A 24,472-nucleotide genomic window follows, 5' to 3' on the forward strand; every position below is an offset into this window, starting at 1 on the left:
TGCTTGGACTCAGTGACTAGTTTTTCAGTAGCTAAAGCCGGGGGGAGGTGAGAGCCTGGTCCCAGCAGCATGCACAGGCCGTTCCTTTCCCCACCCATGGGAGCAAGCACAAGTCACCTCCCTGGCAGAGTCAGTGGCAGAGTGTAGGAGTCCTGACATCCCACGCTCTGCTGGCCCTCCATCGTTGTGCTTGGGATTTGAGATACCTCTGCAACTCTGTTTTCATACCTTTTGCTGGGATGGCTGGTGGCTGCTCCAGTTTCTCTTTCTTTTTCTTCACCTTCTTGGGCTGTAGAGGGGACATGCTTGTCACGCTGGTAACTGTCTCCCCGGAGCTACAAAGAAGAGGTCCATATGTGAGGGAACGTTGGAGGCAATGGAGAGAAAGGCACCATCCCAGTGAGTTCATGCAAGCACGTCACTTGCCACTTGTGACAGTCCCTGCCCAACAACTTGGATTTTGACCAGGGGATATATTGAAAAACCTCTTAAAGGAGTTGGAAATGCTCTGGGTCTTGCATTTTTTCAGCCATAGATCCTGGCTGAGAAACTCAGGAATCTGCTCTGTCCTGGTGCAGAAAATGCAAAGTATGAGGTCTAAACAAGACTCATTTCATAGCACCTATAACACCTTAAAAAATCTATGGCCCCAGTACTTCACCCAGGATGAATTTGTACCCACCTGTCCTTGAGGGCCAGAGGCACAGGTGGGCTAGGTGACTTGCATAATCTCACACAGAAAGCATATGGCAAAGCAAAACCTATGCAGTTCCTGGGCTGAGGCTGGCTGAGGGGACAGCAGGCCAGGAGGGCATGCAGCATGTCTTCAGAGAGCTCACAAACCCACATTTGAAAAAGCTAGCTTCTTAAAAGAGGACACTGTGCTCAGTGCATATAAAATGGAGAAACTGTGTGCCAGTCTCTAAACTTGGGCATTCTGCAGTACATCTGTGCTAAAAAAGCACTAATAGGTATGAAGGGAGAGCACAAGCTATATTGTAAACAAACTCCTGTCCATAAAAGCTTCTGTGTTTGGGCTACTACGGTTTAACATCCTCTGAGTCTGAGGTTTTTACCCTTAGCATCTCCCAAAGCCTGAGGCCATAAATCCTACTTCAAATATTTAGGGTTTGGATATGCAGTCAGGTTGCAGCAATTGTCACCATGTGTCAGCTGAGCTGTGGTAACCGACTGTGCAGGTACTCCTGGCTTGCAGCTATGATTGTATTGCCTTCACTGGTGATGAAAGCCTTAACTTGCAGCTGGGGCAGGAGGAGAGTGTATAGCAGTTAGTTATGATTACTGTGGTGGTGAAGGTGGCTTGGCAAGCAGTTGTTGCTCAGATGCATCTGACCATGGGCTCACCCTGGGAAGGTTAATGCAGTATGGTTGTGGGGACCTTTCTGTTCTGTGCTGGTGAGTTACACCACACAATGGGATCCAGCCAGGGTCTCCATGGTCATAACACTGACAACACTGATTTCACTGAATTTTAAATCGTTTGTCCCAAGTTGCTGTTCCTCTCCAGGTTCTTTTGCATAATGAAACATTCTCTTTATAAGAATAAAATATTCAAACTGGGCCAAAGTCTTAACGAAAGTTCAGATGTCTCAACTATTGCCCACACAAGAATAACAAAATAACAGACATTATAATTTTACACAGCTGTAAATCCAAATGAATGTCACTACCTTTGGTAAAATTACTCTGGATTTACACTTGCATAGATTACAAAAAGGACTCTGGTTTGCTGATTTTCCCAAGTTCTGTTCCACATACTCAGTCCAAAACATAGGTTTGCTGCCAAACTTCTTTTAAAGTGTTTGAAAGGTTAAATATTTTCATAATATATCAATCACATAAACTGAAGGTTGCGTTAAAATAATATCAAAGTCTGCCTGCACTATTGTGAACCTATCACACAACCATTTGTTTCTATATTAAAATCAAAACATGAACTGGTTTAAAACCAACAGGAAATGAAATTGTCCTGCCTGGCTCCATGGCCCAAACACAGCAAACTGCAAGGAACAAAGAATACCAAAAAGGTGATCTTTTAAAAAATATTTCTGGTTTTAATAATTCAAGGTCATTAAGGCAGATGTGTAGTTTAAATATATTATTATTCTGATATAACTACTTTAAGCACAATATATGGAAAGGCTTAGTGTCAATTCATTACATTAATTATTATTCCTGCTTTGCCACTGAGAAAGTGAAGCTACAGAGAAACGTATTTGTGGCTTACACTTTTCTTTTAAATGCCAGGGCCATACAGGGTTAACTAATTCTAGGAGATACAATAACTGTACTTGCTGTCTTAGAACTGAGCTCCTCAAACCAAACAAGGAGGCTCAGTAAAGACTCCTTGGCTCTGAAACACTGCCTCTTTGTGAGCTTGCCTTGTTCTATGTCTAAAAGGAAAGTTCATTTTTTATCTTCAGCTCCTCCTCCAACCTCCTGGCTTCTATTTCAACAGTGTCACATTGTGCATTTCTTGAAGGATCTGATGAGTTTTTAAAAGAGCAAGAAAAATATAAGTGTTTGGGGGAAAAACCTGTGGAAGGTGTCTAACAATCATGGCACCAAGACAGCACTTTCGCTGGAGGTCATGGCTGTCTCGAGCTGGCAAACTAATAAAATTTTGGCTTTACTATCCTTATTAGAATCAAGGATGTGGGACTTTTCCTGTTATCTAAATCAGCTATTTCCTCTTTTCAAATGTCTGCAGGGGGATGACAAAAAATTCACTGAAGTGAACTGGGAGCTGCCCTGATATTTTCCAAATAGGAAAGCTGTGTGAAAAGGTGCCAGGGGTGGAGTGGGCACTTGGTTCTGCTTCAGTCTGGCAGAATTTGCTCCTGCGTTGTTAGATTGGCACTGTGGAACAAAGATGTCGAGATGAACAACTTTCTGAGGTGAACACTTCTTTCACCTCAAATTATTTGTCTCCAGAAGAGCAGTCACTGGAGGACTGGAGAGTTCAGGCCAAAACAAATATAAAAGACAGAAAAAAATAATTCCTATTTCCAAAGCTACACCTCCTGGGGTTTCTGGATCTGAAAAGTGACAAAATGATCTAATAACAAAAAAGCTAAAAATAAGAAGGATATTTAAAGAAAAGAAAACCCCAGAAAATTCATTTAGGTGGTTTGGAAAACCTAAAATAACTCTATGGTTTGGAAAACCTAAAATAACTGTACTTTTTATTTAGGTATTTATTTTTAAAACATGGGTAACAAATGGATTTCGGTTAACTCGTTTTTTTCATAATTTGTTATTGGTCAAGTAGCAAACCAAAATCTAAACATTTGCTTTGTTTTACTCAGGAAATCTGGATTTAATTTTCTCTTCTACCAAGGCCATTTTGTGAGACCTGGGGCAAATCACTTAGCCCTTTGTGCTTCAGATTCCAATTAAGTAGAAACACCATTATGATGTCAAGACATGAAATACTTTAAGATGCTTAGGTATTACTGCAGTGGGAGTACAGACACTTCTTAGACACCAGACTATTAATGCAATTTTGAAACTGGATTCTGCTCTGAGTCTGAAATATCACTAAGGGAGTAGGGGCTGCGCCTCTCCTAATCAAGGCTGAATTTTGCGCAGTGTAGTCATTTTGACTGGCAGGAATCTCATGCAAGTTAGTTCATCAGTCTGGCCTAATGGATATTTAGACACTGGGGTTTGGGTCTAAATATGTTGAATTAAGTTCCAAGACAAGGAGTGCATAGGTGAAGAAAAATTAGTTCAAAGGAATTCATGGATTGTGTTTTGAACAGAGGATGGAAAATAAATGGTACCAAGTGCCAAACATAACAAAACTGATCATACTGGTAACACTTTTGTAGCTCTTTAATTTTAAAGCCCTGAAGTCGATGCACTTTAAACATGCATTTGTGGGACTGGGGCTTTCATCAGCATGTGTTGTCACACTGAAATACATGAAACCATATCTTTTTCCATATAAAGTCACACATGTATTTTGCTTCTGGAGATTCCATTTTACAGTGAAGAAATCATGTTGGCTTGTTTCCCCCTTGCTGTTCAGCCTCCTAAGTTTAGAGTTTGCAGTGGTATTACTACCATGTCATCTATTCCTGGAGAGGCAGGTTCTGTAGCACGAGTCTTTTTATCTGACTGCCATGCTCCATTTTTTTAGTCATGTCTTCGGTCAGGTCAAATTTTTCTCCTTTTTTTGTGTTCTCTACCAATCTACTTTGATTCCCCCCCCTCCCCCTTCTTTTTTTGTTTTTGTAATTGCAACTTTGTCCCAGCAGCTAATAAAGAAAGGGAAAAAGAAAGCATCCAGGGGAAAATGAAAACTGCTGAGCTGTCTCAGTAAATTTTTGGTGTGGTGCAATGGCTCGTCAGGGTCACAGAACAAAGATCTTTCCATGAATAACATGAAAGTTTCAGCTTGTATTGGCTTCTCCTGAAAGCTCTGTTGCTTTGTTGTGACTTCATTTACATCCGAGTTTCAGTTAGATCACATACAGCAATAATCCCATGAGGATGCACTAAAAATTTGACTGTTGGAGGACCTAGGGTATGCTGTACTTGGCACCGAATCTTACAGTATCTAAAAAGATACTATGAGAAATTGTATCTGTGATACCAAGTGATACTGGATTTAAACTACAAGGCTAGAAACACATGGTTTATGTCACTGAAACCTGGGAAACAGCTGTTCTCCCATGTTATTATGTAGCCTCCTCTTTAAACTTTTTTGTTTGTAAAATGCTTTTGTCATCTTTTTTTTTTTTCTACTGCAGTTCCAGCACAATTTATACCTCAGGAAAATCACACAATCAAAATCAGTTTTATAGCACCACATAAAAACTTTTGGCAATCAGTGGTATTTAAAGGGACAGTGATTAATGACTGCAGCAGAAGTAGGATTTTTTCCATCACTTGGAGTCTTCAGCTGAGAATAGACTTTGGGCCTTGAAAATCTGCTTTTGAGCCCCACTCCCTGTTCCTGGGTGCAGGAATCACTGAATAACATTGTAGTTTGTTCTGTGTAAGCGGATGGTTTAAGTTGTTACCATCTGGTGAGGTGCTGGGAAACCCTAGAAAGCCACACAGGATGGAAGTAGGCTCCCGAAAGCAATCCAGAGCCTCAAGGACAGGCTTATCACTGAAGCACCTTCAGGACCTACAGCTAGATAGCCCAGGCAGGTCTTCCTTATCATGCACAGCACGTACTGGTTTGCAGGCACATTCATGAGTCACGGACCCATGACTCCCTATATTCCTGCAGGCTTTTTGGAAAACTTTGCTCATCTTCTTCAGCATACATGGCAAAACAAAACCAGAACTGGTGCCTTGGGTTATAGTAAAGAGAAGTATAATCTCCTACCTGTTCTGGGGGCATTTCACCAGGTAATGCTTCACTGTTAAAGAAAAAATAAAAGAAAGAAAATGTGGCTTCACACCAACACAGTTTATGAGTTACAAATGGGCACTGCAGATAGACCTGTGCTGCTGAGACTGTGGAGCTGCCAAGCTGTTACACTGTGAGAGCTGCTAATCATCACCATTCGTTGTAGTGTGCATTAAAATGTAGTCTTACTTAAAGACATAGCTAAGCTTGGGAGAAGGGAATGTATCAAACAACACCAAAAAACTGCTGTGGAAGTGCTGGGCGACTCACATTCTAGTGGTCAGCCCAGCCAAAAGACAGCTTGCTAAGGAAAAGCACAGCAGGCCAGTAATTTTGCTTTGAAGACTTTTATTTCCCTTGTGGTGCCTCTATTTATTTCCAGAAGCCTGAAATAAACCATTCACCCACAGGAGCCACTTCTGTTCCTAATGTAAGCTAGATTGTGGCCTCAGGCATAAAGGGATTGCCTTCTGGGATCGGATCAGAGGTCCAGTCCAGCCACTACCCTATCCCTGACAGCTGTGTGTGTGAGCTGTATAAATCCTTCTGCTTTGTGTTGCTTTGAATCTCTAGTCCTGAGCAAGGGCAGCTCCTCCCCTTGCAGAGAGGCTTTGCAGCCTTTTAGGAGCCAGAGTTATTAAGATGCTCTTTTGTGGCTTAGTGGCTTCTGTGATCTGGCCAAGCTGTGCCGCGTGCTGAATGCAGAGACACGCAGGCAGAAGGAGAGGCTCTCCTGGTCAACCTCCTGACAACTTATTTCTCCGAAGGGAAAAAGGGTGCATCCCTGGGGCCACGGTGTGAAGCTGAATACAACGTAGATCCCCCCCCTCCCTTCATGTTCTCTGCTCTTTAAAAGGCCATGAAAACCAGACATCAGTGCACTTAAAGGATTATGCCCCTCTACAGGAAAGTTTTCACATTTGAAATCATTCTCCCATTCTAAGGAAGCTACACAGCTCCTAGGGGGTGCATTTTAGTCCTGCGGAAAGGGGAGCTGCGAACACTAGGAACTGGGGTTAACACAGGGGCCATGTCTAAGCCAGCCAAGGCAGTGCTTCCATCCACCTGTCCGGCCTTGTTCAGATGCACAGAGAACAGCAGGCCTGACCCTTCGGGAGCAGGAGGATGCCCATGTACATTAGTGACATGCTTTTGAGCATCTCTAGGTATGTATTATTTTGTTTTGCCCTACAGTAAATGCTCCAGGCCTTTGAACCAGGGACTGGGAAGAGCAGCCACTTCTGTGGCTGGCATAGGGTGGGCATAGGCTTCTACCAAACCTGCAGAGGGGACCTGACCTGCAGCCATTGCTGCTTCCCAGAGCACCCCGTAGCTTGAGGGAGTCCCTTTGGTGAGGTGCTGGGTTCAGTATTGCCCTTGTCGTGTCAGAGCCCTGAGGTGAGCCAGGATCTGCTCGGGTTTCACAGACAGACGCTCCAGAGGGATCACCTCCAGCTTCAGCTACTGCAAATTTGAGTTCAGGTATGCATTCCGCTTTCTCCCAGGCTGGGCTGTGCTTGCAGAGGGCCAGGCGGGGTGTTCCCGCATTTTCTCCCTGTGCCTCCACTGCCTGCAGGCGACAGGGCACAGCCCATCGCCCTCCTTGCGGCCTAGGGGCTGAGGAACAGGGGAGGAAGCTGGAGTGGTAGGAGAGCGGGGGGAGCTGTTGGTGTCTCTGTGACAGGGGTAAGGTGACCTCGGAGAGGTTCAGGGAGAAGCCCTGATGGAAACCTGCCCGGTAAGTTGAGGTCAGGAGATAGTTTTGGTTGTCCTGGGCCCTGGAACTGGTGACATGGGGAGAAGCAGAGCCAGGCTTCTCTTGGAGGGCCTTTGAGGAAGATGGGTCGACAGCCAGCTCACTGAAGGTAGAAGAAGGCTGTGTCTGGAGCCTGCCTGGAGGCTTGGGGCGATGCAGAGGGAGGATTGCTTGGCCGGGCCTGTCTTTTCTCAAGGAAAGATGGACTTCATGATTCCACTGCGGGCTCTTTTCACATGGATACTAACATCGGCCTAGTCCAAAATGGAGGTGGGCGCAGAGTTGCCAAAGATGGAGGGAAGGTAAGATAATGCTTTTTGAGCAGCAGTGCTTATTCTAGCAGTCTGAATGAGAGAGCACTGCTGCTGGCTGACGGGGTGGGTATCTTGTGGTCAGACCTTAACCCCTGGAAGATGCTTCTGGAGGGGGTAAAGGAGTGCTGAGGGAGGAGGGGGCTCATTGTGCCCCATGCCCATATGGCTGAGTGGAAACAGCACCTCCCAGGGAATGGCTGCTCCCTGGAGCTTAGGTTCAGGGCCCAGCGTGCTGCCATGGCCCAGAGGCTGCGGTGGGAAAAAAGCAATACGGACTGCTGAAGATTGTGTCCATCACTGATGTTTCTTCCACTACTGTTTCAGAAGTGTTGATTCCCAGATGCTTGACTGGATGCCAAGCCAATTAATGTGGCTCTGGTAAATACACTGATCAGGTGGTCCTAGTTGAAAGACTTGCCTGAAAAATCTTATCGTTGTATACTGAGTGCCTGTCTGCTAAGCTTAATTCTGTTACATTTCTGTTGAATCTGTAAGTTTAATGCTGCCAGTATTTACTGGATAATGTTCAAAATCTAAATGAAAATTTGGTGGATTTTCTGCAATTATTCAGATATTAGGGTAGTGAAGAAAGGTTTTAACAGCTTAGAAGAAATTACTTTTCCTGTTATATGTGCTTATTCTATATTGTATTCTACATTATTTCTATATTTTAATGGTGTTGGTTCAATGTAAAAAGACCTTTTCTCCAAGCTGCTTATATGCTTATACCAGCGTAAATCAACAGAAGCAAAATCTAGCCCAACGTCTGCTCAAGAAAAACCAGGATACATCAGTGTGTCTAGTGCTTGTGGCTTCAGGGTGACTCGCCATGACCAACATACTTAAGTGTGGGTACTCCCTTGGCACAAAACCTTTGTCATCACTTAACAGGGTAGGAAGAATAACTTGATCCTGCTCCTTCCTCTTGGCAAGCAGAGTGGTTGGGTTCCATTAGAATCAAAGTTACTCTACTGAGCCCACTACTGGGAAGAAAGAGCCACAGCCTGAAAAGTGTTTGTGATCAGGCAAGGACCTATGTATACATTTGTTTTTTAGTTTATGTGTCTTCTCTCTCGTGTATCTGAGTTACTCATTCCTTCATGGTATGTGTGCAGTGCCAAAGAGGCAGCAAAGTCATTATTTCCTCCTGTCATTAAGAGTACACATCACTAACCAAACTTTTTTTGAAAGCTTCTGTTTGGAGATGGTCCTTACACTCTCCTTTAACATGGTGGCTGCTAAGCTTGCTGGTATCTCATTCTCACAGCTTGTGTGAGGTCTCCGAATAAGCCACTCTTAAACTGAAATGAAAGTAGAGCCTGCACTGGCTGCTCTACAGATCTGAAATTGCACTTTTGATTACAAAAGGACAGCTTTCATGCAGATGTAACCTCCTTGAGAAGCCCTCTCTGAGGAAGAGAAGAATGAAGCAGTAATCCTTGATTTTGAAAGATTATTGTGAAAAGGCATACCTGAATGATTAAATGATGCTTTAGTTTCAAAGAATGCTACAAATGAAAGAGTACTAATAACAACTCCCATATTCCCAAGAATATTGACAGCTAGTCAGGAAGGGAGAAGAAAACAGAACAGAATAAGGCTGCTTTGAAACCCCTCTAAATGTCTGCAGAAAGGTCACTCATGCAAAATGTTAGCTAGAGCTGATCAGAATGCAGTTTAATGATATATCACTTAGTTTTCTTTCAAAGAAGCTCCAACAAGCTTCAATTTATGTTTATGCAAAGCTGAAAGATTTTGAAGAGTCCAAACCAATTTTAAATGGCTATTCAAAGGGAGCAAAATGCCTTTGTTCTAGTTTTGCTGGCAGAAAAGGTTTTTTCTGCCAATAATTTTTTTTTGTTTTTATTAAAATCAAGACAAGGAGATAATTCTCTTTTCTGCTTTTTCTGTATTCTCCTTCTCCCCCATCTCCCTCTTTGGTAAGGTCCTTGCAGTCAGCAAGAATGACATTTCACTAACCTGTGGATCTCCTCTTGTTCAGAAGTGACTGACAGAGAATGACAAGTGTAAATAGGAGGACGCTGATGATTCCTATAGAACACACAAACACTGCATATACATACAGATCTGAAAGACAAGCACAGATAATAGTCAGTGTTGCAGCTGTATGCTTCATGCTTATAGGATAGAAAAATTAAATCAAGGTCTAAATAGACCCCTGCCCAAAGTATTTAGGGTAGAAGCTCAGAACTAATTTAATGCTTTTGAAGCTTTCATATAGTGTCCTGCTCAGTTCAAAATTTGGTTGAAGTCTTCATAAATGCAACTAGGTTTAACTGCACCTAAAAGGGGGCTTACTTTCAGGAGAGATGACATGGCTGGTTTGGGGTTTTTTCTTTCCTTTTTTTTTTTATGTGGAAAATGAGAAGCAAATAGACTTCAATTGGATTATTTCCCAGTTCAAACAGCTGTGCTTTTTTTTATATATAAACGAAGAAAAGGGGGATAGGTTTATATATAAACCAAGAAAAGGTGCTGCAAAACAGCAGGGGAGAAGTGCTAAGTAGCTGAGGAAGAAGCAAGAAACTCTGTGATTGCTTCTTTTGGTGGCAGCACCAGCTTGAAATTTTTGGGTTTTCGGGTTTTTTTGTTTGTTTGTTTTCCAGTCTACAGCCTCAGTCTCCTTTTATGGCTTTCATTCAGGTGCCGTAACACATTCCCAGTGGAGCTGACAGGAGTTGTACCATGGCAGATCAAGACAGAGTATTTTGTTCAGAAAAAAGAATAAATCTTTACTGACTTATTTCTGCTTTTACTAGAACTCCGAATAGAGTACTTCAGGGTTGCTGTACCCATTAATGTCTTGAAATGTCCTTAGGGAAGTATATTGGTTTCTTTCCTGTTTCACGGAGAGGAAACTAAGCCTCAGAGGTCAAGTGTTCTTGTAGAAAATAGCGTTGCTGCAACTAGACCCTTGATCTGCAGTTCTGTGCTTCATTTCCCTTACACAGTACAACAATATAGTTTGTAAATTGTGGTTTAAACAGCAAGGCTCCCCACAGAATCAAGGCCATCCTCCAAATGAACATTCCTGCCTGGCAGGCAGTGCAGCGGCTGCAGATGCTGTGCTGGCACCTTGCTAGTGCTCTGTTTTGGGGTGGGAGGAGGAGGAGGGAATCCCAACTTCGTGTAACTTCAGATTGCGCTCTCGTGGAACGGTTGTCCACTAATCTACACAGAAAATACTGCTTGCCTGGAAATTCAGGGGAGCTTTTAGCTGCTCTTGCAGTGCAGAGCATGTTCAGCACGCCGTTTCTAAGGTTAGTGGGAGCATAGAGACCTTGGTACCTCTTCAGACATGCTCAGCACCTTTCTGGATAAGGGTCTGCATTTACTTTGCATGATTAGCCAGGCATAGGTTATTTTCCCATTGACCATAACAAATATACAAGAAACTGAAGCAGAGGCCTTCCATTCTCTTTTCTCTAGCCCCTTGTACTCTGTGAGATGTTTTTTCAGGCAAAGCCTGAGTTTGCACAGGAACTGGCAAAACTGGTCCTGTTTGGGGCATTTTAGTTGCCCTGTAGTGCTGGACTAAGCTAACATCTTGTATAGAACCAATAGCAGTTAGATGCATCTTTACCTTCAAAAAACTTCCAAGTTTCATGGTTTTTCTTGAAAGTGGGATCATTAGAAGATTTTGAAGAAATCACTGGAAAAAAACACAAAGAAGACATGACAAGAACTGAAAACCTGTGGCACAAAGAAGACATGACAGGAACTGAAAACCTGTGGCATAAAAAGTTGGGACCTCTTGAAGCAAATGTAGTTCTGCCTTAGACTTCAGTACACCAATATGTTGCTTTGTCTTACAGGATAATTAGCTTTCGATTAACGCTTTATAACACTTCAGTTATAAAACAACATTGTAAAAATATCTTCCAGCAGATCGCATCTGGCTTGGCACTCCCCATGACTGCCATATGGCTTAACACTGCCTCCCTGATGTCATCTTATTCTGGGAAGATGCAATGTGTGGCTCTTCAATCAAAAGTTAAATGCAATGAAGAACAGCAAGAGAATAGAAACACACTTCAGAAATGCCTGCACCTTAGAATAGGGTGGCCATGTGCTAATAATGTCTGTAATGACTTTGTGGGGATGGTCTCAGTATCTCAGGGAAAAAGCTGCCATTAATGCTCTATGTAGCTGGTTTTACTCTTGACGCGGTGTTCTCAGTTACCCAGAACTCGTACCTCTAGGGTTGCAGTTTGTGTTTCTGTGCCAAAACGGTATTTCTGAGAGAGGAGATGAACAATTTTTGCTCAAGAGAATGGGAACTCATTTTCCCTTGTAGTTATATATTAAAGATTCTTAACACTGTAGTCTATTTCAAAGTCTTAGAGGTTAAGAAAAAAAAATAATTGGAAGAACAGTAGCTTTACTGAAGGACACAGCATGGAGCCAGCCACATTAGGCACAGCTTTTTTAAAAACACAGGGAAGTCATTCTAGCAATTCCAACACGATAGTGTTTCCCCAGCTTCAGGATTGACTCTGTAGGCCCCTGATTATGTCCAGCTTGCCTTCCTTCCAAGGTTTCCCTCCAGTGTTCCTTGGCAGGTTAAACTGCCCTGCAATTCTTACAGCAGTGCCCAAATAACACACTGAGAGAACCCAAGGTAAGAGCACTGCCCATGAGTTCTTTTTCTCCTTACTTCCCTCAAAAGCTGGCTTCTATGCCATGCCCTTTAAAAATACATGGATATGATACCTGCCTATCTGCAAAAAAACCACCCATGTATGTATGCATGGACTTTCTGAAGCATGTCCATACACTTCAGAAATTGCATATCTGAGCTCAAAAGCAGACTGCATTGGCTGCGTCTGCATACTCCCAGTGTCCTTCCCTTAGATGTAGGAACAGATGAGGCCGTACATCTGAACTAACGTAAACTGCTCTGTCAGTGCTGTATCAATGGCCATCAACTTTTGAGTGCAGAATAGTTTAAGTTCTCAGCTAGCATTCCTCTGCCTATGGGTGGGAGGTTTTCCCAAGAAGACTGCATGCCCACAAGTTACACCAGCTCACCTAGAAAAAGGGTGGACTGAATGACTATGTTCTAACTCAGTTAAGAGGGAAAATAGCTGCAGTTTGCACAGAATTGTGCTCTCTGATTCAAAAGGAGCAGACTACAGAGCACTGGGCAAATCGGTGAATGTCAGTATCATAACAGCTGTACAACCTAGCACTAGAATCCAAATGCTCTGACTGCTGGATCACTGTTCAAAACCTTCTCTGCTCTCCTCAGCCACATTGTTTATACATGCTGACATTTTTTGATGACATCAGATTAGATTATGTCACTTGTGTTAAACCATTATTTTTCTTCTGCTAACAATTATTACAATGGAATAGGAGTCTGGTGATGTCCTCCAGATTGCCAGTGAGGTCTGAATTTCCAAAAGAGGTTCACATGGCAAATCTTTAAAGTATCTTACTGGAAAGGGAATTCATTAAGGAGTGTCCTGTATGGATGTGAGGTGTGACGCTAACTCAATGAATATAGAACTACTTTCAGGACTGATGAAATCTTCTGTTCAGTTGTGATGGCAAGATCATCCTGAATATTTTAACAAATCTATTCATTACATGAAATCATCACACATGTAGATTTTTGGCAAGTATTTTACAATAACTTCCCTGAAAAAAAAGGGCTTTTCTTCCTACTGGGGAAAGAAAACACCTTGCATTCCTGTAACTTGCAACATTTTTACAGTTTAGAAAGAAGGAAAAGTTAGTTTTCCTTCTTTGCAGTAACTGAATTGATCTGAACCCCACACCTTAGCTACACAGAGCAATGAGAAGTTTCTGTGTTACAGTTAGCAATAGCCTGAGCAGATATGAAAGATGCAGAGTGGCGTTTTGTGGAGTATGACAAGTGGTCTGACAACATTTTATGTTGTTTTTTCTTCTGCTACCATTTACCTGGAACATGTCATTCCCTCTCCAAGCCCTCCTGACAAATCCGTATGTTTCATTGCAAACATTTAAGAAATTCCATCATTTAGTGAATGAGAAAACACTTTAAACTGCTGAACTGCTTTATGAAATTACATTATCACAGGAAAATCCTAAAAATTATTTTCCATCTGACTTTTTCTCTACACCCCCACTCACCCCACCCAGTTTGTTAGTTGTTCTAGTTCTGTACTCCTTGGGTACATCTATCGCTCTATTTTGCAAGTCCTTCAGGCAAGAAACACATTACATGTTATCGATCCTATCTTTCAGTGTATCGCTCTTGGAGCTAGCTACCTGGTCTGGTGCAGAGGATCTGAGGGAAAGGTCAGTACAGTGTGAGCCCCTGGCTGAAAGAGCATTCTCCTCCTCCAGTTTCTCTCTGTCTCTTAACATCAGACCTGGCCCTCTCTAGCTCTCTTCCCTCAAGTTATCCTCAGAATTTTTTCTCTAAAGCACTGGAAAAAAATGTAGTCTATGCTCTAGGAGACTCTGGAATTGTATGGTGGCCTCCTAGCCCTGCTTGTAGGCCTGCAAGCTTCAGCCCTGACCATCTATTTGAGATGCTGTTGGAAGTAACAACACCTGGTAGTTACTCACAGCCTCTCCTCCTCTTTTCCACTGGCACAGCATTTGCATCACTTGTTCTTTCTGGGTTGAGATGAGAGCCTTGGCTTCCCTTCCCCATGCCAGTTGCCAGTTTTGCCCCTTCCCAAAAGTGGGAGGCTGAGGCAGTTGGGATGATCAGCCCTCCTGTTTGCCAGTTCCTTCTTGACACTGGCTGAATCTCTCCTTCCAGCCAAATGTAGAGGGGTGAAGAAGGAAGAGATAGGGAAAGGAGGAGCAGAGCCAGTTCCTAGCCAAGCACAGGAACAGCAGGGAAGAACAACTGCTGAGCATGAAGCAAGCTAATGCCTGAATTCTGTAGGGCTAAATCATGCATGCAATAAAGTTTCATTTCATATCCCTTTGTGGTTGTAAAACTAACCACTGTGTCTTGGCTCCAGCCACTCAACATGGGGTCAGTGCTTGTAAAACTTCATGCCCTCCAGAAATTAAGATGGCTGAGTTCAGGAGATCTTGGACTCTAGTATTTTTACTCCTCCCTGTTTAAAAACAAAAGAGTGAAAACAGCAGCAAGAGTCATACAAGACACTGTTCTTTCAGCTGTGAAGCTAATTAATTCTATGTTCCATACCCAAATGGCTCCTCTCACCACAACCTTAGTACTGGGCTCATTTGCCTGTGGTATGTCCAGGAGCCCCTGACTGCAATATGTAAGGTCACTGGGCACACAGCAGCTCAAGAACAATAATTAACCTTTTTTGTTCTTACAGCCTTCCTTCAGTTAGGAGGTTCATACAGATCTTCTCATCCTCACCCCAACCAATTTCACATTACTTGTACAACCTTAATATCTTTAAGGCCATTATCTCATTAAAATCAGCCCATGGATTCAAAAGGGTGCAGACTAGTTTATAGTGTGATCATGTAAGCTTTGGGTTTTTTAGGATACCAGGTGTGGATTACAGATCACACTTGGCTGCAGGATTATATTTCTGACCTGTGCTACTGATTGCTCTGGTAATTCATACTTAGGAGTCTAATGAACATTGGTGAAGTTTTCCTGTAAGTCCAGTTGTGTGGTCTCCTGTGCAAAAGAAGTGTGGCTGATGTACAGAGCTGTGGTCTGGGTGTTGGAGGGGTGGGCATTTCCCTGGTGGAGACAGGTAAGGTGTTGGGGCTCCTCTTGGGACTTGGGTCCTGCTCTGTCATTATTTATATTTCTGACTGTCTGCAACCAGGGAGCAGGGGAAATCCCATATCAATGTCTTAGAGGCTTCCCAGACAAGTTTTCCATGCCAAATAAGACCTAAGAGTTTAGCAGAACTTCAGTTTTGGACCATTAGTGTCTTTCATCATTGGTAGTAATAATTAGCTAATCACATTATGTTAATGCCATGATTTCTCAAGGCAAATTTAAAGATCGCTGGTCAATATGAAGCTGCTCTTTATCTCTTCTTATACTATATTTTTTCATGTCTTTGTTGTCAAACTTTTTGATAGATCAAAGTGAAAGCTTGTGATACCCGAGAGCCATCCACAGGAGATAATGCACTCAAAATTATTTTTTACTGTCACACTTCTCTCCCTAGTGTGTTTATAATCCAAAAGTAATACAGAAACCTGAATGACACCAGTGAAGCTGTAGTTGATGGAATGTGCTTTGGATTAAGAGCACATAAACATGTTCAAATCCATCTTGAAAAGGCTTGTAGTCAATGGAGTTCCCTCACACCAAAATTAGTTTCAGAGGAGAGCTAGGGCCATTTTCACCAAAACATACGGTGGATAAGTGGGATTAGGGTTTCCCAGCTGCAGGAAAAACCTTTAAGGTCTAAACACGATGATAAATTTAGCATGAATAGGAGTGGCAGAAACTTCATGAAGTACAGTTTCCTCCCACAAGATTTTCTGTGATTGCTGGATGAGCCTTTTGAATTTCCAGACCCATGGTCCAAGCAGTCACCCTTGATTTTTGGCATTATCTTTAGAGTTGGCCATGTGGGAAATGAACTTTTCTGTTTATAAAGCCACAAGCAGGGGGCTAGTTTGCCAGCTAGGGCTAATGGCACAACTGCTGAGCTCCACCACCTCTTCAAAGAAGCCTGTTCTCCAAATTCAGTTCTACCCATCTCTGAAAGAGTGGGTGTGGTGGTTTTAGATTTGAGCTGACCCATCCCAAAGAGAAGGCTTGTTTGTAACTTGGTTCAAAACCATCAGTCATTGCTAGTCATTTCTTTATCTGAAGTTCAAAACAGCTTTTCTAGCTCTGCTTTCTGGCTACAAGTGGTATAAACAAAGGTACAGAAGTGATACTAGAAATGCTACTTACCAACTGCTGCTAGACTAGTTCTAAAAGCAATGAAAACACTAAGAGAGAGGCAAAACACAGATCTAAAATATAATGGTTCTATTTCTGGCTGACCCACTGCATTTTTTTCAGAAAATAAGTTAATTTCTCTCTGTTTCTATCTCTTTGTATTTAAATAATAATGGCATTTGTTTATTCCCACTAGCAAAGTCATAGAGAACTTGTATTCGGTCTGGCTGAGATGGAGTTAATTGTCCCCATAGCAGCCCTTCGAGCGCTGTGCTCTGTTTTGGTAGCTACAAAGGTGTTGATAACACACCAGTGTTACTGCTGCTGCTGAGCGGTGCTTGCACAGCATCAAGGTTGTCTCTCCAGCATTACCCCCCTCACCAGTAGGCTGGGGGTGGGCAAGATCTTGGGAGGAGAAATAGCCAGGACAGCTGACCCAAACTGACCAAAGGTTTATTCCATACCATATAATGTCTGCTTGGCAATAAAAGCTAAGAAAAAGGAGTAGGAAGGGGGCATTCATTATTTACGACAATTGCCTTTCAGAGCAACTGCTATGCATACTGAAGCCCTGCTTCCTAAGAAGTCTCTAGGCATCTGTTTTCCTTTGCTTCTGTGCACAGCCTTTGCATTTGCTTTATTAAACTGCCTTTATCTTGCCCCACAAGGGTTTATTCCATCTTATTTTCTCCCCTCCCTGTCCTACTGAGGAAAGGAGTGATAGAACATTTTAGTGGGCACCTGGTGTCCAGCCAAGGCCAAACCACTGCAGACCTGTGGCTGAACGTAAAGGAGTTTTAATTACTGCTATTCTGGTAAAAGGCAAAGGAAATAGACTATCTTCTACAAATCTACCAGTCTTCCCACTTTTTTACATCTCATTATGGGCTAAATAATGTTTAAATTGTAATGTGTAAGTAAAGAAATTATTAGTTTTTCTTCTCATATCCACAGATAACACTCAAAAATAACCTCACTTCAAGTATCTAACAGATTAACTTGCAAGAAAAGAAAAAAAAGGGATCATTGGACAAGAAAAAATGATAGAACTGAAATCAGTAGTCTCTCACCTCTTATTTCGGTAGCTGCTGTGCCATTTGACCAGGCCGTCCACTTATTCCTGTGTTTGCCAATTTCCTGGACTTTGCATATATAATGTCCTTGATCTGTTTCCTGGAGGCTTAGAATAAGAAATTTGTACATAGTTCCGTGTTTTTCTTTAAGAAGATGAAGTCTTTGCTTGTGGAAATGATGAGTATAATTTCCATAATATTGGACAGACCCAAACTTCGTCATTTTGATCATCAGATATTCCTGGGTAGGTGACGCAGCAAATACCCACCGCACAGCCAGCAAATTTTCTGTCTTTCTCTTTTGAGAAATGTGGCAGTAAAGGGTAGCATTATCTCCCTCCAAGTATCGCACTGTTGGTCCTGGAGAGACTGTCACATTTAAAGCCTCACAAACATCTGCAAAGGAAAGAAAAGATGGTGAGAATCCTCCATACCAGCACAACAGCATCATAATCTCTCCCAGTATGCAAATCCACTGTAGGTAAACTGATGGCATCTGTTCAGTGTGTAGCAATTTAATGAGCTTTTAGAACCTGACATCTGTCTCTCTGTGAATGTTAAAGATGGTATAAGGCCCTCCTTCAGTGAGTCTGCTCTAGTATTCTTGCTGTCACTAATAAGATAGGGCTGAAGTGGACACCTTGCTGCTGTCATAGGCTCAAAATCACAATCTTTTGTCAGTCTGAATGAGCATTAATCTAAAACTAGCTTGGAACGAGAGCAAAAAAATGTCTTTTGGAAAGCTGTTCCATGACCAGCTCTTCTAATCACTTGCATCCCACTCAGGATTTCCAGGCTAAATTGTCTCAGTAGCCAGTTTATGCCCATCTGTTCCTGTGCCAATCTTAGGTTTAAATAGTGTTTTCTTCTCTAGGTCTTGCTTCCTGACTCCATATAGAAAGCAGTTATCTGGTGTCTCAGCCTTTGCTTTGTTGAGCTAAAGAAGCCAAGCTGTTAGTCTCCTCTTGTGAAGTACTGCCTTCACTTCCATATTCACTTTAGTAGTCCTTCTCTGCATTGTTTCCAGTTTAATTTTTTTTTTATTGTAATTTTTTATATATTTTTCTTAATGTGGGTGACTGGAATTATAGACGCGGTCTGGAAAGAGGCTCTCCAATGTGAAATAGTCATGGTACTTCTCAGATTCTACTGGGATATATACCTTGCCTGGTATATCCCAGAATTACATTGTCTTTCTTCGTGATATTTTCACACTTGATTACATGTCAGTTTACAATTAAATAATATACTTTGGCATTTTCGTTGTCATTTCTGGTTCAATTCCTAGTATACCAAAAGAATTCTTACTAATCCCCAAGTACATGACATTGCTTCACTAAGTTCTGCTCCACTTTTGTCACTCGGTCCTCAGTCTTTCCTACATGCTATCCCAGTCTTGTGCTAACTTGATGTGGTCACATAATTTCAACATGTATGCTTCTTTCTACTTCTTCTAGACATCATTTGCACAAACCTTACATGATACTGTTCCCTAGATGATCACTGAAAAACTACTAACCTCCCTATTATGCCTGTAACCAGCTCCTTTCACAGTTCTCCATGTCCTCTGTTTTAAGTAATACTCTCCTTGTCATAACCAAATGGTCATCTCAAACCTGGGTTAAATCTGTTAGATTAGTCCTTCTGACTACAAATTCAAATTAATCAGACATTATTTGCATGACACAATATGGCATAAGATTATATTGGGGCAAATCATTACTTCACTGTTCCATTCATTTCTGACTCTTTCTGCTCTTCATTATAAACTTATCTTAGACCAGTTGTTTGTCTCTCTGCTTTACTTCTAGCAACAGAGAGTATAGGTGAAGACTGAAAGAAATCCATAGATGTTCATTAGAGGAAGATTTTTCTTTCCTGACCTGATTTATGCTGGTCTGATTTTCTGAGGCATGGGAATCAACACTCATTTTATTTCCTTCCTAATGTACATTAAGAATGTTCTTATTAGTCATATCAGAGACTGATTTATTTTTTACCAATGGTATATTGTGGCAATATGTTCCCTAAATGACTTGTAATGTGTAATCTACTGGTTTGATGGCATCCACTAGAGAGAACCATATTTCAACAGTGAGCAAGCAGTCCCTGCAATACGCTCTGCAGACACAAAGTGTCCTCTAAAATATGAATTTTAAACTTCCAGTTATGTGAATATACTGTACTCAAATACTAATGAGAATTGCAACTCTGGGAGAATAATTTTTTCATTTCTGGACACTTTTCTAGCACATCATCTAGGAACATTTTAACAAAGGGGATGAGCATTTTGGCAAAGGCTCTTGGCTGCCATCAGTTCCTGAAACACAAACATATATTTATCTTCAAAATAAGCAAGTAAAGTATTTCCATTTAGTTTCTGAAGGAGTATTGGAGTCAGAGACACTGGTTTTGTGGCCCTGGTGAAGTTGTGAAACAGACTGGTGAATTGTATCACCTTACTTAAAGTAAATCCACAAAGTTAAGGAAGTTACATTGCAGTTGTTTGAGAAGAACCCTCTGAAAATCAAGAGTATAATAAATATTTTGGGTCATTTCAATAGAATGCTCTACTGAATGGTGTATTTTTTCCGAGTAGACATTATGTTTTCTTCATGAAGGAGAAAATAAGTTGTACAAAGAAAACTGGGAGGGTTTAATTTCTTAAAGAAACTACAACTAAGCATGGCCTAGGTTATCAGTATAATTATCTGTGCCTGATGTTTGTGTGTGCAATTCATGTAACTGCCAAAGCAAGATATTATTCTGGATTGCAGGAAGCACACAAGTAGGATAGGATGTTGAAATTTAAAATTAAGGCTGAATACAACCAAAAAGTTTAGAGGAATGAAAGTTCAGTTATTGTTGGAGTTATCTGACCTTGGTATTTACAGGCAGATATGAAGATAAGGCCTCTACCATTAAAATAAGATTAAATTTTGAAGGCTGTGCTGCTTATAAATGAGGAATAAGTTTAAGAATTTCAACACTTTTGGGGGTTCTTATAATTACTTACACTATAAATGTTTAATAAATCATTTATTAAAGTGTGGTTTGGGTAAATAAAAACCCAAACTTTTTCTACTGAATTTATGAACATGTAATGAAAACTGTAAAGAAAAACAATTATGTCATTTTCCTGACATGTGAACTTCTTGTTTGAAAAAGCTGGCTAGGATTAATTGTGGAGTAGAGTCCCAAAATAAAAGGCAAAGGTATCATTGCTTAACTTAAAACTAGGCAGAACATAGTGCCAAAAAGTATGCAAGAGAAAATAAAGAGGAACTCAGATACGGTGATGATGGAAGCCTCTGCAAGAAGATAAAAAAGCATTGTGCATGGAGTCTCTGATCCCTTTCTAGCTGTTTATACTCATACAGACATTGGTATTTTATACCTAAGGCTTCTGCTTTTTCCTTTGGGGACACTCCTTTTCATAAGGAAATATCAAATTTTGCATCCTTCATGTTGTCTGATCAGTGGGAATCCATCTCCATATCTTCCTTCTGTGGCTTCTATTGGTGTGGCCAAACCAGTGCAGCCATGAGGAGGGTTTTGGAAATTTCCTGACGATTTTACCATGATCTCATCTCATCTCATCTTACATTGAACAGGGTCAGGTGATGCTTTATATAAAACGGAAAAACAGTATCCATTTGACTCTATCCTCTCACTGCCGTTGGAGCAGGAACAGTGGTGGATTTTGGAGGAAAGAGGTCATTTACCTCTTATGTGGAAAGGAAAAGCCTCATTCAGGGCTCTCAGACACTAGTGGAAATGTTCCTCCTGTATTTAGCAAGCACTGAATCAGCCCCAACATGAGGTTTACCCTTGTAATGGGCTTCTTGCCAAGAGACTTCTCCACAAGTTGAGAGCAGGCTTGTATGCCAGCAGAGCACCTAATTTCTAGACTTCAGATTGCTGCTCCAAGTGAGGAATCACTGGTTTTCTTCTCCTGCCTAGTCAGTATAGCATGATGTAGCTGCTCAGGTGGAGCTCACCACAACAGTCTTGCTTCTGCTTGGAAAGGGAAACTATTTATAGAAAGGGGAGGAGAGCGAGTCAAAGACTTGAGGATTCCTTTGCAGTGTGCTTAATCATCAAACACATCTCTCCTATTTGCAGCCAGCTCACTTAGTTGCCCCCATCCTGATGCTATAGCTATTTGTTTCATTGGTACCCTCCACCTGCTTGTCTCACTAGTCTGTTGGGAGTCAGGGAAGGTTACTGCTGACTAAACTCCGTTTTGAAAAGTGTTGTTTTGAAAATAGTCCACTTCTGCTTACACCAGTTCAGTTTGAAGTATTAGCTGGGTTTGGACTTTGTTTTCTGCCCATACTACATAGCAAAACACTTCCGCAGCACTGTCAGGAGTAACAAATAACACTTTCAGCAGCCAGCAATCCTGTCTGTGCCAGGGCTGTCCCCTGTGCTGGAACCAGTAGCAAAGGCCCCCAGCCACTGCTGGTTCCTTATGTTTGGTGAGCGGTTTCAGCATGGTTGCGTTTTTGTGGAAGAACTCCAGCTACTGCAGTTGAGATACTTGTACGCAGAGCTGCTCCTGTGTGCTACTGCTCACAGCCCAGGTTTACTGTTATAGGCAGGGCCCTCTCCCTTCCTCCAGGGAGACTGGCCTGCAGAATCTACAACCCAGCCTTCAGGGCTGAGGGGACTTTTTTCCTCAGCTGCTGCTGATAGCTAAGGGACTACAGAGGCACGCCATCAGCGCAGTTACCTTGTGATCTCAGATTTGCATGACCAGAAGCATAGGGGTTGGCTTTTATTGTGTTGTAGTTTGTTCTGTGAAACAATGTTACTGTCAAAGCCTGCTTTATTTTGACTTCTCTACAATTAAAAAAGTAAGTGGAGCAGATGAGCCAGGATGAAGCAAAGCTCTTTGTTTAAATGAAAATAATTAGGAGCTGGCTAGCAAGACCACCAAAAGCAACCAGATTTTTTCAGTTGAACGGATCTGTCTGCGAGTTTCATGTCAGAGACTCCTTCTCAGGAGGACTCCTGAGCTTCTGCACTGACCGAAGATGGACTTGAACCAAACCTCTGCCTCTACCATCTCCTGCCCTTTTGACATATTCCTTTGAACTGGAGTATGTTCACTGCTTTTAACCTTGAGTGAGCAGGGCTTCCCCACCCCTCTAACCCTCCCTGCACCTTGAAGTTCAGATCTGGAGTCTGTGTCCATTTTGCAGCTTTAGGAGACAGCGCTGGCCCAATGCACCTTTGATTTTGCAGGAGGTTTCTTACAGCCGACCTACGGGTTCTGTTTGCGGCGGGCGCCTACAGAATCCAGGCACCTGTGGAAAAACCAGTGCCGCACCTCCCTTTGCTTGCAGTTCCACGGGGCAGCTCGGCACCGTCCCGCCTGGCACAGGAGGTGGCGGAGGACACGTTTCTTAAACTTCTGCACGGGAAGGGCTGTCTTTTTTAAAAGTACAGTTGCGGCTCAGGTCGCCGTGCAGAAACGCTGCTGCCGGGAGCCCGGAAGGCGGCGGCAGAGCGGGGCGGGGGGCGGCGGGGGAGGACCCGGCCGGCCGCGGGGAGCGGGGTGGCCGCTCCCGTCGCTGCCGTTGGGCTTCCCCGGGCGGCGGTCCCGCCAGGCCCCCTCTCCTGGTGCTCGAGTACCGGGCGCTGCCGCCGCCCCTTCGGCGGTGCCGACGGCGGGGTGGGGGCCCGGACCCCGCTCCGTGGCGCCAAGGGGCGGGCGGCGTCCCGAGGCGGAGCCCCGAGTCCCGCGGGCGGCCGAGGGGTTGCCCCGGCCCGGCCCGGCCGGGAGGGACGGAGGGAGGGAGGGAGGGAGCCGCCGGGCTGGGCGCCCGCCGTGCCGCTTACCTGGGGCCGTGGCCGTGGCCAGCAGTGCGGCCAGCGCCGTGGCCAGGAGGCGCATGGCCCGCAGGGCGCCGGGTCGGGTCCCGTCCCGTCCCTTCCCTTCCCTCTCTGCCGAGCTGCCTCCCTCCTCTCCTCCCTGGCCTCTCGCCTCCTCCCCGCCCGGTCCTCGCTTCTCCCCTTGCCTTTCATCTCCTCCCCTTTCTCCTCCTTTTTTTCCGCTTTCTTCCTTCCCTCCCTACTTCTCTGCTCTTCCCACCGTCCTGCCCCCTATTCAACACCCCTCCTTTTTCTCTCGCCTTCTTTCCCTTTCCTTTCTCCCCGCCGAGCCCAGGCCTGTGGGGTGACACTAGGACGGGATAAGGCAGCTCCATCTGTAGCCTGTGACCCCCCCGTGCGCACACCCTCAGCCCGAAGGGCCCGGGTCTGCAGGTGGCGGGTGGGATGCTCCCGTAGCTGAGCACAGAAAGCCTCCTCGGAGCCGGTGAGACAGCCTGGCAGCTAGGGGTTGTGGGGCAGGGCAGCAGGGAGGGGAAGGCTGGGTTATGCATCCTCTCTGCTTTCCTGGAGGTATTTGAAATTTTGCAGGCCCTCGTGCCCATTCCCCTCACCCCGCTCTTTAACTGGAATAGGGCCACCATTAGCAGGCAGTTCTAGTTAATGGCTGCCTGCCTTTCCTTTCCTTGGGCTGTGTTGGTGGCAGCCTGGGGACAAGGAGGTCTGGCAGGCCACAGTGGCCCTTCAGTAGGCACGGGGGTGGATGCTGTAGGCTGTTTGGACACCTGTGCTAGGACATTACACATGGTCCTCCAGTGCTGGGAGGATTTTGGCCTCTGCTGTAGCAGCACAACAGTTGACCATGGACATTCACCCTCTGTCTAAAATAATTCCTAAATTAATTGATATAGCAGCTTAAGGTGCATCACCCTAAGGTTACCATGCTTGTTTTCCAAATGGTAGTATACTTCTAGACCAGAAAGGACAAGGGAAGTTGGCACCTGGCAGTCTACTGCTGCCCTTCCCCATTATTCCTTTTGAAAGTGTTTAGCATTTGAAAACCCTCAAACGTCCAAAGACATGATCCTAATCCTAGCAGCTTGTATGATGGGTTATGCCTGATTTTAGCATTCACATTGTATAAAGTGTGGATGATATAAACACTTTGGCATTCCTGCTTCCCTGGATAGGGTAATTAGTACTGATTTAGCAGCTCCACCCCTCCTCTAGTAGTCA

General features: G+C 43.5%; 1 protein-coding gene across 5 annotated transcripts in view; it reads right to left on the minus strand.

Annotated features, from left to right (window-relative positions):
- Nucleotides 1–23,410, minus strand: part of VSTM4 (V-set and transmembrane domain containing 4) — a 40,423-nt gene extending 17,013 nt beyond the window's left edge. For 4 of the 5 annotated variants that reach the window (XR_008745218.1, XM_055793291.1, XM_055793286.1 and 1 more), the window contains exons 1-6: nt 23,246–23,410; nt 17,396–17,794; nt 11,064–11,132; nt 9,440–9,547; nt 5,366–5,399; nt 229–335 (exon numbers count right to left, since the gene is read on the minus strand). Coding sequence is in view for 4 of the 5 variants with exons in the window: in XM_055793291.1 (XP_055649266.1) it covers nt 229–335; nt 5,366–5,399; nt 9,440–9,547; nt 11,064–11,132; nt 17,396–17,794; nt 23,246–23,300 (772 nt within the window). In the remaining variant the exon portion in view is untranslated. The remainder of the gene's footprint in view (nt 1–228; nt 336–5,365; nt 5,400–9,439; nt 9,548–11,063; nt 11,133–17,395; nt 17,795–23,245) is intronic. The other variant, XM_055793273.1, reaches the window with a different exon arrangement.
- Nucleotides 23,411–24,472: the final 1,062 nt, after the last annotated feature.

Source organism: Falco peregrinus, chromosome 1 (assembly GCF_023634155.1).
Source record: "Falco peregrinus isolate bFalPer1 chromosome 1, bFalPer1.pri, whole genome shotgun sequence".
Classification (NCBI taxonomy): domain Eukaryota; kingdom Metazoa; phylum Chordata; class Aves; order Falconiformes; family Falconidae; genus Falco; species Falco peregrinus.